General features: G+C 41.4%; 1 protein-coding gene across 1 annotated transcript in view; it reads left to right on the top strand.

Moving 5' to 3' along the window:
* LOC126195552 (uncharacterized) overlaps positions 1-12,720 on the top strand; it is a 322,158-nt gene that overhangs the window by 261,639 nt on the left and 47,799 nt on the right. Inside the window, exons 22-23 of the mRNA XM_049934175.1 lie at positions 3,136-3,357; positions 6,945-7,067. Of these exons, the coding sequence (XP_049790132.1) occupies positions 3,136-3,357; positions 6,945-7,067 (345 nt within the window). The remainder of the gene's footprint in view (positions 1-3,135; positions 3,358-6,944; positions 7,068-12,720) is intronic.

Raw genomic sequence — 12,720 nt, 5'->3', positions numbered from 1 at the left:
CTGTGTTATATTTAAGTAAGTATGAAATATAGTGAAAACAAAATGAAGTTTTACAGCTTTACAATTTCTGTATTTAAAGGTTGGTTCTTTTAGGGTATTGCCAATCTCAAGTTTGTGTATCAGATGCTACCCTTGGTTCCCATGTCTTGTATTGCAGGGTTGTATGGTGGTAGCTGTTGTGTTTCTGGAGATATGATAGTTTGAAGTGATCGCTATCACATTGTGGTAGTCACCAGGATGCCTTCAGTCTTTTTCACAGGAATGTATATTGTAAGGCAAAAAGTTAGAGCTTTATCTATGTTGTTGAGCTTTTATTAATACTTTTGAATTTTTTGAGTGTTCAAAAATATTCTCAATCATTCTATATTTTAGAAAGTTTTTTAAAGTTCCTGACATATAATTTTTTGTGCCTACGTTCTTGAATGTTTTGTAATGTTCTTGGGTGTTCTGTAAAGTAGTGGTTGGCGGAGTACTTTATTTCAAATTAAGGTATTACTGAATACTTCAGTGGGTTTAGGAGTACTAAAGAGTATTCTTGAGTATTTGAGAGTACTTTTTAGCATGGCATACTAGCATTTTTACTGCTTTCTGAATGTTCATTTTTACTATATCCTCAAATACTCTCAAGTGATCTGAAATGTTTTCCAGAAAACAAATTAAAATAAAAACCATGTGAAACAGGCCTTTTTCAGCTAGTAATGAATCAAAAGGATCCACATTCTTGCAAGAACACAGTTTTTATTCCCCAAACAAGTCTCAGTTGCGACACCTTCTGTGGATTTTCCTTTTGTAGGTTTCAAAAGATATGTATATAAAATTTTATGCGGATGAGGGATATGAATATGTTTACATCTGAGTTTTTTCTGTTGTTTAGATTACACATGCCAGTTGGACTTTACTTTTTGTTACCTTGTGTGCCTAACAGCTGTCAAAGGAAATCAGCACACACAAAGATGTTAAGGCAGTATCTATATTGTCATTTTTTTCCTAGAATACAGCTTCAAAACTATGTATTCAGGTAAATGAAGCTTGTGTAGACATATTTTGACACTCAATAGGTGAAGCAAGGACATAAGAAGCAGAGTAGATGGCCAAAGAAAGCAACTAGCATAGGCAAAGAAAGAATTCCTCTCTGAAAGTCTACTTATATTAAACATAGACCTTAATCTGAGAAAGAAATTTCTGAGAACATATGTCTTAAGTACAGCTCTGCTTTGAAGTAAAATTGTGGACTGTGGGAAAATTGGAAAAGAAGAAAACTGAACTACTCAAGATGTGGTGTTGCAGAATAGAGGTGAAAACAAAGTGAGCTAATAAGGTAAGAAATTAGGCTTTCTATGGAATTGATGAGGAAAGGAATACATGAAAAATTGTAAGTAGGGAAACGGACAGGATGAAAGAACATATGGTCAGGCATTGGGAAGTAACTTCCATTGTACTAGAGGGAGCCGTAGAGCCCAAAAATGATAGGGGAAGACTGAGATTGGGATATACACAACAAACAGTTGAGGACATTGGGTGGAAGTAAGACTGAGGGAAAGAGGATGTCACAGAAGAGGAATGCTCTCTTGTCAAAAGTGAACATATTGAGAACCATAGTTTTTGTACATTTGTAATATTTATAATTGGTAATGTTTTCATTTAAGTTAACTTTTTTAAACCATACTTGGAACTGATTGTTGTTTACATTATAAACCTCGTTACAGAAAAGGGAGTGATGGCAGGCCACATCAGACCAATCAGGAGACTGATTGAGAAGAGGGGCGGGGGTTGAAATACCGTTTGTGAATGAATGAGGAAGGAGGTGAAATGATTGAGGAGCATGAAATACTGTCTGCCAGTTTTGGTAAGGTGGCTTGTAGAGTTTAGATGTTTGTACAGTATAAAGAAAGTGAAGAGGGATTGAGACTATTAAAAAAAAAATGCTGTGCAGTTTCTTTCCTCCAAGTGGGCAGTTACACCAGATACACATGAAGAATGTGGAAAAGTAACTTCAAATTGGTATGCTGGTGCAAGCCTTCTGGGAGAATTGAAGAGCAGCAGCCAAATATGGACAAAGATTCAGTCTGGCCACATGACGGCAATATGCCTGCTCACAGGATAGCCAGGACAGAAGCATTTCTTGAGAACTTAGATATCCAGAAACTTTTTATCAGCTTTACAGTAAATAGGTTGTTCAAAAGCGAGAAATACCATCCATTGGCCTCTTCTTGAGTCAGTAGCTTCAACTGTTTTCAAATCACCACCCCAAAGAAATTTATTGATTGAAGATAAGGCATCAGTTCATACCACTTGAAGGAGGAAAGAATGTGTAAATATAAATATAGTAATGAAAAGTTGCTGGTAAAATGAAAATAATTTAAGGAATAAAGGTAACAACCACTGAATATTTGAAGCACTGAATCATCAATATGGGATAGGGATGTGAACAGGACAGATACTGTTGCCAGTTTACAAACAAATCCTCCTTCAGAGCTATAGTGTGTGTGTGTGTGTGTGTGTGTGTGTGTGTGTGTGTGTGTGTGTGTGTGTGTGTGGGTGGGTGGGCGGGGGGCAGCATGCGTGTGCATGAATATGCATGTGTGTATGTGTGTTCTAAAGCTCAAAAGAAGAATTCACCTGAAAGTTAGTAAACTTCTCTGTGTAGTTCATGTATCTATGTGTATAAGAAGAGCTGCTTCTTTTTCAATGTCATTTGTCAGTGCTGTTTGATAAGGATCCCATACCACACAGCAGTACTCTAGCAGAGGACGGACCATCGTAGTGTAGGCAGTGTCTTTTGTTTGCTAGATGGGAACGGCCTATGCTGAAAAATTGATGTTAAATATTATTTATTCATTTTTCAACCCATCCTGCTGTTTCAGTTTACAGTAAGTGATTATGACAGTCATGTGAAATTCTTCTGCCTTGTTATTTTTCTAGTGTTAATTTCCACTTTTTTGTTTTAGTTGTTAACTATTTCATACTTTCTTTAGAGGCATATTGCGCCATTTTGCTGTCAGAATAGTGTTCATTCATCTTAGCACTAATATTTGCAAGTAAAATTCACATTATTTTGAAAGGTACGTGTTAACTGTACTGCAGAGAAAATTAAATTATATACTTATGTACATGTATTTCTTCCATACTTTCCAGGTCACCCCCAATTCCGTCACTTACTCTTGCGATAGCGCACAATTATGGAGCAATTTGGTGTATGGAATGGTGCCCCTCAGGTTGTTATGAAAGGAACGGATGTGAAACGGAAGAGAAACACCTGCGACGTTTAGGCCTGCTGGCAGCTGCCTGCTCAGATGGTTGTGTACACATCTTCTCAGTTTGTCATCCTGATGAACTGAGAGGATGCGGATGTGGCAGGTACTAAACATAAGACCAACAAAAGAATGTTGATATTATGCTTTTAATACCCCCATACAGTACAGGTTTACACTGTCTTTTTTCAATCATATTTGATAATATGTGCTTTTGAGTTCAGTGTACAGAACTTTCATTATTAACAATCTAAGAAAAGACAGATTGCTACTTACCATATAGAAGACACATTAAGTTGCAAACAGCCACAACTAAGAGACATTTACAAAAGCTTTCGGCCACATCCTTCTTCAGCAAAAAAGAAGCAGATAAACACACACCATTTATACATACAAGTGATCACATCTCCTGCAGACATAATCGGCAGCTCAGGCCACTAATGCCCAAGAAGTCAGCTATCATAAACATACAAAATCACCCAGCACAACTTGGAAAACATTCTGAACAAACAGTGATGCACAAATGTTTATTGTGTAATTTTTAGTTTTAAGTGAAATATTATCCTTAACAGCTACGTGTTGGTGAAGAGAGTTATTGTTACTCTATCAGTTGCTATCCTTGTGACTTCCTTTATTGTAAAAATTTAAACCACTGGAGGTGGATACTACTTTGAGGACACTCTATCATACAACACGTTTCTCACCAGAATGAAAAACATAAAGCTGTTAGTGACACTTAATGAATACTGACAGTTATTGTATGCCAAGGACACAAAGCACACTGTTCAGAGTTAAGTGTCCAAAATATCAAAATATTAGGGACCTTAGTGCCTGCCTTTCCACACAGGATTTGTGTGTTCCATTTCAGCACCATCAGTCTTCATTCTGCAAGTGTGAATTTCCTCCCCAGCTTTTAATTGGTTTGAGTACTTTTTTTTGCAATTTTGTATGAATTTCTGTGCTCCCAAAAATTTGTAGTCAAACGGTCTGGTGGTGGGCAACACTGCAACCAAAACTGGAATGATTAATGAAGCAGCGAGTGGGATGCAGCACAGGAGGAAAATGAAAGGGAAGAGGGGCGGTGGATATGTCTGCCTGTAGAAGTAGTACACGTGTACTGTATAATAAACACAAACATTGTATTGCAGAATAATAGAAACTGTAAGAGGAATGTAAGACATGACTACAAATTTAACAAAGTAAGAAGTGAATTTATATGTACAGTGTGAAACAGTGAGGCTATGGGGGCTGGAGGGAGGGAGAAGGGGGCAGCAGTAATGAAAACGAATGGGAAAGACAGAAAGCACATTAGAACTGATGGTTACAGTGTAATGAAAATAACAAAAAAAATAACATAGAACAAGGACAAAAAAAAGATAGTATATCTGGAAAGAAAGACTATTTACAGTACCGAGAGAAAATTTACTGTGGCTAGATTTGTTCTCACACTTCATCAGAAAATATTTTATATGCGATTTGACACAAAAGAAATGAGACTTGTGCTACAAATTTGTATACATACCAGATATGTTCATATAGTGGTTGCCACTTCCAAAGTAGAACCAGTTTGGGTCCACATTCATCCCCATTCACTCCTTCCACAGGTCATAATGTTTATACACTTCAGTTTCAATGAGGAACGCAGCTACATTTGCTTACCAGTGGAGCCTGTAGTAAACACCGCATTGATCAGTTTTGATTAAATAGTGCACAGTACAGGAGCATGTAGGCTGACTATCATTCGTCCACTGATACCTCACAGCCAATACGAGGGTAATCCCAAAAGTAAGGTCTCCTATTTTTTTATGAGTACATAGACCTGTTTATTTCTACAATAGTTTACATCAGTTTACAGCTTGAACATTTTTAACTATTTTTCGACATAATCACCATATCTGTCAATGCATTTTTGTAGACGCTGTGGCAGTTTTTGTATGCCCATGTCATACCAGCTTGCCACCATACTGTTCAAAAAGTTGTGAACCTCTTCTTTCACCTCATCATCGGAGCTGAATCACTGGGACCACAATTAATGCTGACAGGTACTGTGAGATTCTGAAAAAACTCAGACAGGCAATTCAGAACTGGAGAAGAGGGATGTTGAGCAAAGGCGTACACATTCTCCGTGACAATGCTTGCCTGTGCATTGCTCAGCAAACCGTTGCTCTCCTGCAACAGTTTCAGTGGAACATAATCACCCACCCACTCTATAGTCCTGACTTGGCACCCAGTGACTATCACCAGTTCCCTAGCTTAAAAGAACATTTGGCCGGAAAGCAATTCAGCTCCGATGATGAGGTGAAAGAAGAGGTTCATAACTTTCCGAACAGCATGGCAGCAAGCTGGTATGACATGGGCATACAAAAACTGCCACAGTGAATACAAAAATGCATCGACAGAAATGGTGATTATGTTGAAAAATAGGTGAATGTTCAAGCTGTAAACTGATGTAATCCATTGCAGAAATAAACAGGTCTATGTGCTTATAAAAAAATAGGAGACCTTACTTTTGGGAATAACTTCGTAGTTTGTTAGTAATACAAGCCATCTTACCTTTGCAAAGAAACAACACAACTTGAGACACTATCCAGCAATAATCAATACTTTTTAGGTGTTAGGCATCATACTGCGATGTACATTCCACCCCCAGCATTTTGCATTATCATTTAAAATGATAGAGTGTTACATGGGAGAACTTTTATAATATTTGCAACTACACAGACTATTCTGTTTTACGGATCTATTTAAATCTTTGCATTATTCCACCCCCTTCTTCTTTAACTTCACCAATGATTTTCTCTTTCACTTCCATTCTTAAAACCTCTGTACAGATACTCATTAGATTCTTCCATTGCCTTACTTACTTTGCTGTTACATCTGTATCACATTCTGCCTCCACTCTGTTTCCTACCATCGACAATATTGGATCACTTACTATGCACCAAGTGAGGTGGTGGTGTGTTAAGATACTAAACTTATATCAGGACAGTATCAGTTCAAAACTGCATCCAGCCATTCAAATTTAAGTTTTCCTTGGTTTCCCTAATTCGCTTCATGTAAATCCTGGGATAGCTCACTTAAAAATCAACATCAACGATTTTCTTCATTATCCCCGCTTGAGCTTCATGTATAATTGTCTCATTGGTGATGTTATGTTTAACTCTAATCTTCCCTGCCTTCCTTTCGTTTTTGGATCACTTACTGCATCTGTTTACCAACACACTTACTGTGTTTCTGTCTCTTTAACTTTTGGGAGAACACTGATTAATTAAAAAAACGCAAGAACTGTTGATTATCATCACTGTTGTGTACTCGTGGTTGTACTGTAATATGAGTGGTGTGCCGTTTTCCTTAAATTTGAAATTGGTGACAGAAGTAAGTATTGTTGTTGACCATAGCATTCTGCTTATCAGTGGGAGGCAGTGCAAATCACTTAACTCCATTATCAAAAAGAGATTTAAAAGTGCATTGATTTCTCTAATATGCAAGTAACTAGGCTCCTGTTATATAGTTACATATGTAGCAGCATTATCTATATTACTTTATACAATTTTTTAAGAAACCATTTTTGCTTCACCCATAAAATTTAACAAAATGGGGTTATGAGGTTTTCACTGCCTACTATCAGCATTATAAATAAAGCTTCCAGTTGATACTAAGAGATGACATATAGTTATTAAGTGTCATGCACAGGTACCCAGTCTTCAAGACAGAACCTGTTGTGTCACTAATTCTGGAAGAGGAGGCAGATATAAAGCTTGGTGGTACAGACTGGCAGTGTCTTCGTTTGTCATGGAGTAAAATAAAAAATCACAGGTAACTTACTGCTTTTACTTCATCTTAGTAGATGTAGACCTTTTTCCCATGAAAATTGTTACCACAGATCATGTATACAGGGTGGTCCCGAATTCATGGTACAAACTTTAATGGTAGGTGCAGGACATTGTAACAAGGATTTATTGTATAGGAATGTATAGTCCCAGGTGACGCGTGAGGCGTAAACAGGGGAAATAACGGCCGAAAGGAAAACGAAAGATTTTATTGAAATCGTTGTTGACAAGTGTCATGTTTACAGTAAGTGTTCAAAATTGCGTCCACCATGAGCGATACATGCTTGACAGCGTCGGTGCAGCGATTGGCGTACACGTTCAAAGATGCCTGGTATTTCACGCACACCTGCAGCAGCTACAGATATGCGAGCAACGAGATCCTCATCTGAGTCAACTGGAGTCTCATAAACAAGGCTCTTAAGATGTCCCCATAAAAAGTAATCGAGGCAAGAGAAATCAGGAGATCGGGGTGGCCAAGGGACTGGTCCACCACGCCCAATCCATCTAGCACCAAACGTGGCATTCAGGTAATTCCGTACAGCAGTGCTGAAGTGTGCTGGCGCTCCATCGTGCTGAAACCACATGCGGTTACGAATGGCGAGCGGAACATCTTGCAGCAGTTCTGGTAACACTTCTTGCAGAAAAATAAGATAGCTTTCGCCACAGAGTCGCGTGGGTAGTAAGTATGGCCCAATCAAAAAGTCGTTCACAATACCAGCCCACACATTAATACCGAAACGTTGTTGATACGCATGTGGACGCGTTGCATGTGGATTATCTGTTGCCCACACATGGGAATTGTGCGCATTAAAGACACCCTCGCGTGAAAATGTCGCTTCATCTGTAAATAGCACATGACCTACGAAATCCGGCTGCAACGCACATTGCTGCAACAACCACTGGCAGAAGTTCACGCAAAGAGGATAATCTGCCGGATTCAATGCTTGTACTTTTTGAAAATGGAAGGGGTGTAAGCGATTTTCATTTAACACTCTGCATACAGTCTGATGACTCACATGTACGTCACGCGCAACAGTTCTTGTGCTTGACTCGGGTCTATCAGCCACTATGTTCAAGATGCGTTCTTCCAGTCGTGGAGTGCGTACAGCTCTTAATCGACCAGCGTCATGTCTGTTGACGTCGAACGTACCTGTTTCACAAAGTTGACGATGTAACCGTTGAAAAATTCTATGATCCGGCATTCGTCGATTAGGATACTCCGCGCGATACATTCGTAACGCAGCTCTGGCGTTACCATTTGCACGGCCGTACATGTAATGCATGTCTGCTTTTTCTGCATACGTAAAGTCACCCATCGTCTACGGCAGCACAATTGTGAATGGCGCTTGTCCCTACTGCGATACATCATGTTCATCTACTGCCCTCTACCGGCAGTGACACCAACCGATCACTCCATTTCTCTTTCCCCTGTTTACGCCTCACCGCGTCACCTGCGACTATACATTCCTATACAATAAATCCTTGTTACAATGTCCTGTACCTACCATTAAAGTTTGTACCATGAATTCGGGACCACCCTGTATTGCGTAAATTTAAATTTTTTCTCAAAAAAGAGTAAAGTGATATAAAATGTACTTTGTGGCACGTTAGTTGTAGCATGTTATATTCAATTTATTCACACTTTTTTTGTTGGTACTTCCTTGGGTGTTCCTTTTGTTTACCATGATAATTGAGCTCACATACATCTGAATAGACACACAATCTAAGAATTTGATTAACTATAGAAATGTGTCCAGGATACTTTCACTAACTATCTGTTTTGTATGTGCTTGATTTCTTTTAACAACTCTAATACAGATACTGCAGCAACAGACAAAAATACTGATGTAATTCTTCATGCTTTCCCAATGATCTGTTGACATCTTGGATATTCGGGAATCCAGGCGGATGTTCGCATCGTTCTCGCACGATATTTCAACAGTGTGCCTCGCTGTCATCTTCAGGTGCTACCTGAGACTGGTCCTTGGGTCGATCGAGTCCAGTATTTATGCCCGGAAGGAGCTGGGCGTTCCCTAATCGATCCGGGCTGAGTCGAGTGCTATGTCTGTGGTCCGCGCCTGCCAGACTTGGCTTCAGTGGACCCCTCCAGTCGCGGATGTTCCGACTGCCGTCCGCGCCCGTTTTGGTCGTCCTCAATGGTTGTGGTCATCATCTGAGGTGTGTCTGACCCGATCTGAGATGTTGGGTACTCTTTGTCTTGACTGTTACTATGGTTTACACTTCTGTTTTGTGCTGGGCACTCCACAATCAGTCCGCGCCGCATCATGTGTTCTGTCTGCGGTCCGCGCCCATCAGACACTGCTACATTGGCCCCCTCTGGTCGCCTGCGTTCCGACTGCCGTCCGCACCCAGCCTGGCCATCTTCTGAAGTAGACTTCATGTTCTGGGATGTATCAAATCTGGTCTCTAATGTCCGACAACTTGTCTCATGGCTGTTCTCTCGGTCTCCACATCTATTTCTTGTAGAATTCTGGAGTGTCCTGCATTGAGTTTTCACAAGCTCAAGTGCTGGATTCCAGGCAGTGCTGATTTGGTATCCCGAGTCATGGTTGATTAGATAGTCTGTGACCTTAATCTCAATGGCTTCTTTAATGACACTAACCCAAAATATTGAGGTCTGTGTCACAGTCTTGGTGTCATTGTAATCCATTGAATGGCCAAGTTCCAGACAATGCTCTGCTGTGGTTGATTTGGTTGCCTGTCTGAGTCTCGTATTTCTCTGGTGTTCTTTACACCTGATGTCCACAGTTCTGGTGGCCTGGCCAATGTATGACATTCCACGCTGGCATGGTATGTTGTAAATACCTGGCTTGCGTAGCCCCAGGTCATCTTTTACATTCCCCAGCACAGCCCCAGTTTTAGTGGGTGAGAAAAATATGCTCTTGATTTCATATTTCTGGAGAATCCTATTGATTTTGGCGGAGAGAGGTCTGGCGTATGGCAGGTATGCCATCTTCTTTGGCCCTTCTGTATCTTCTTCTGGATCCTTTGGCTGATAGACAAGTTGAAGTGCCTTCTGGATATCTCTAGAGGAGTACCCATTTTTGCTGAACACTGATCGTAAGTGTTCTATTTCTGTGGCCAAACTATCAGGAACTGACAGAGTTTGTGCTCTGTGGACCTGTGTTTTTAACACTCCATTCTTCTGTTCGGGATGGTGGCAACTGCTGGCTTGTAGGTATAAGTCAGTGTGCGTAGGTTTGCAGTACACACTGTGTCCAAATGTGCCATCTACCTTTCCCTTCACTACAACAACCAAGAATGGAAGTAGTCCATCCTTCTCCATTTCCATTGTGTACTGAATGTTCAGATGGCAAGAGTTCAGATGTAGCAGGAATTCATCTAACTTCTCCCTACCATGGGGACACATGGGGACAGATGGCAAAGGTTTCATCCACATACCTAAAAAAGCACTTGGGTTGATATGTGGCTGAAGAGAGTGCCTCCTCTTCAAACTTTTCCATAAATAGGTTGGCCACCACTGGTGATAGAGGGCTGCCCATCGCCACCCCATGTGTTTGTTTGTAAAATTGACCCCCATATAGGAAGTACGTCGAGGTCAGTACATGCCTGAATAGGTCAAGGAGAGCCCGATTGACTTGTCTCCAATAAGCTCAAGTGATCCTTCAGTGGTACCCGTGTGAAGAGAGACACCACATCGAAACTAACCATGATGTCTGTGTCAGTGATGTGTTGCTGGCTCAGCCATTGCAGGAAATCTTCTGAGTTCTGGATGTGATGTGCACATTTACCCAAATGTGGTGTCAACATCTTCAGGTATTTCACAGTAGGATAAGTTGCTGTGCCAATATTGCTGACTATAGGTCGCCTGTTGACAAGGATGGGGTTCCTCTGCGACCTATTGTCAGCAATATTGGCGCAGCAACTTATCCTACTGTGAAATACCTGAAGAAGATGTTGACACCACATGTGGGTAAATGTGCACATCACATCCAGAACTCAGAAGATTTCCTGCAATGGCTGAGCCAGCAACACATCACTGACACAGACATCATGGTTAGTTTCGATGTGGTGTCTCTCTTCACACGGGTACCACTGAAGGATCACTTGAGCTTATTGGAGAGAAGTCAATCGGGCTCTCCTTGACCTATTCAGGCATGTACTGACCTCGACGTACTTCCTATATGGGGGTCAATTTTACAAACAAACACAAGGGGTGGCGATGGGCAGCCCTCTATCACCAGTGGTGGCCAACCTATTTATGGAAAAGTTTGAAGAGGAGGCACTCTCTTCAGCCACATATCAACCCAAGTGCTTTTTTAGGTATGTGGATGAAACCTTTGCCATCTGTCCCCATGTGTCCCCATGGTAGGGAGAAGTTAGATGAATTCCTGCTACATCTGAACTCTTGCCATCTGAACATTCAGTACACAATGGAAATGGAGAAGGATGGACTACTTCCATTCTTGGTTGTTGTAGTGAAGGGAAAGGTAGATGGCACATTTGGACACAGTGTGTACTGCAAACCTACGCACACTGACTTATACCTACAAGCCAGCAGTTGCCACCATCCCGAACAGAAGAATGGAGTGTTAAAAACACAGGTCCACAGAGCACAAACTCTGTCAGATCCTGATAGTTTGGCCACAGAAATAGAACACTTACGATCAGTGTCCAACAGAAATGGGTAATCCTCTAGAGATATCCAGAAGGCACTTCAACTTGCCTATCAGCCAAAGGATCCAGAAGATGGCATAGCTGCCGTACGCTGGACCTCTCTCTGACAAAATCAGCAGGATTCTCCAGAAATATGAAATCAAGAGCATATTTTGCCCACCCACCAAAATTGGAGCTGTGCTGGGGAATGTAAAAGATGACCTGGGGCTACGCAAGCCAGGTATTTACAACATACCATGCCAGCGTGGAATGTCATACATTGGCCAGGCCACCAGAACTGTGGACATCAGGTGTAAAGAACACCAGAGAAATACGAGACTCAGACAGGCAACCAAATCAACCACAGCAGAGCATTGTCTGGAACTTGGCCATTCAATGGATTACAATGACACCAAGACTGTGACACAGACCTCAAGATTTTGGGTTAGTGTCATTAAAGAAGCCATTGAGATTAAGGTCACAGACAATCTAATCAATCGTCACTCGGGATACCAAATCAACACTGACAGGAACCCAGCGCTTGAGCTTGTGAAAACTCAGTGCAGGACACTCCGGAATTCTACAAGAAATAGAAGTGGAGACCGAGAGAACAGGCATGAGACAAGGTGTCAGACATTAGAGACCAGATTTGACACATCCCAGATCATAAACTGGGCTTCAGAAGACGGCCAGGCTGGGTGCGGACGGCGGTCGGAACGCAGGCGACCAGAGAGGGCCAATGTAGCAGTGTCTGATGGGCGTGGACCGCAGACGGAACACACGATGCAGCACGGACCGATTGTGGAGTGCCCAGCACGAAACAGAAGTGTAAATCATAGTAACAGTCATGAGACAGAGTACCCAACATCTCAGATCGGGTCAGACACACCTCAGATGATGACCACAACCGTTGAGGATGGGCAAAACGGGCGCGGATGGCAGTCGGAACATCCGCAACTGGAGGGGTCCATCGAAACAGAGTCTGGCAGGTGCGGACTACA

This window comes from Schistocerca nitens, chromosome 7, assembly GCF_023898315.1.
Source record: "Schistocerca nitens isolate TAMUIC-IGC-003100 chromosome 7, iqSchNite1.1, whole genome shotgun sequence".
NCBI lineage: Eukaryota > Metazoa > Arthropoda > Insecta > Orthoptera > Acrididae > Schistocerca > Schistocerca nitens.
The sequence above is the reverse complement of the archived record's forward strand: the minus strand, read 5'-3'. Positions and strand labels throughout refer to the sequence as shown.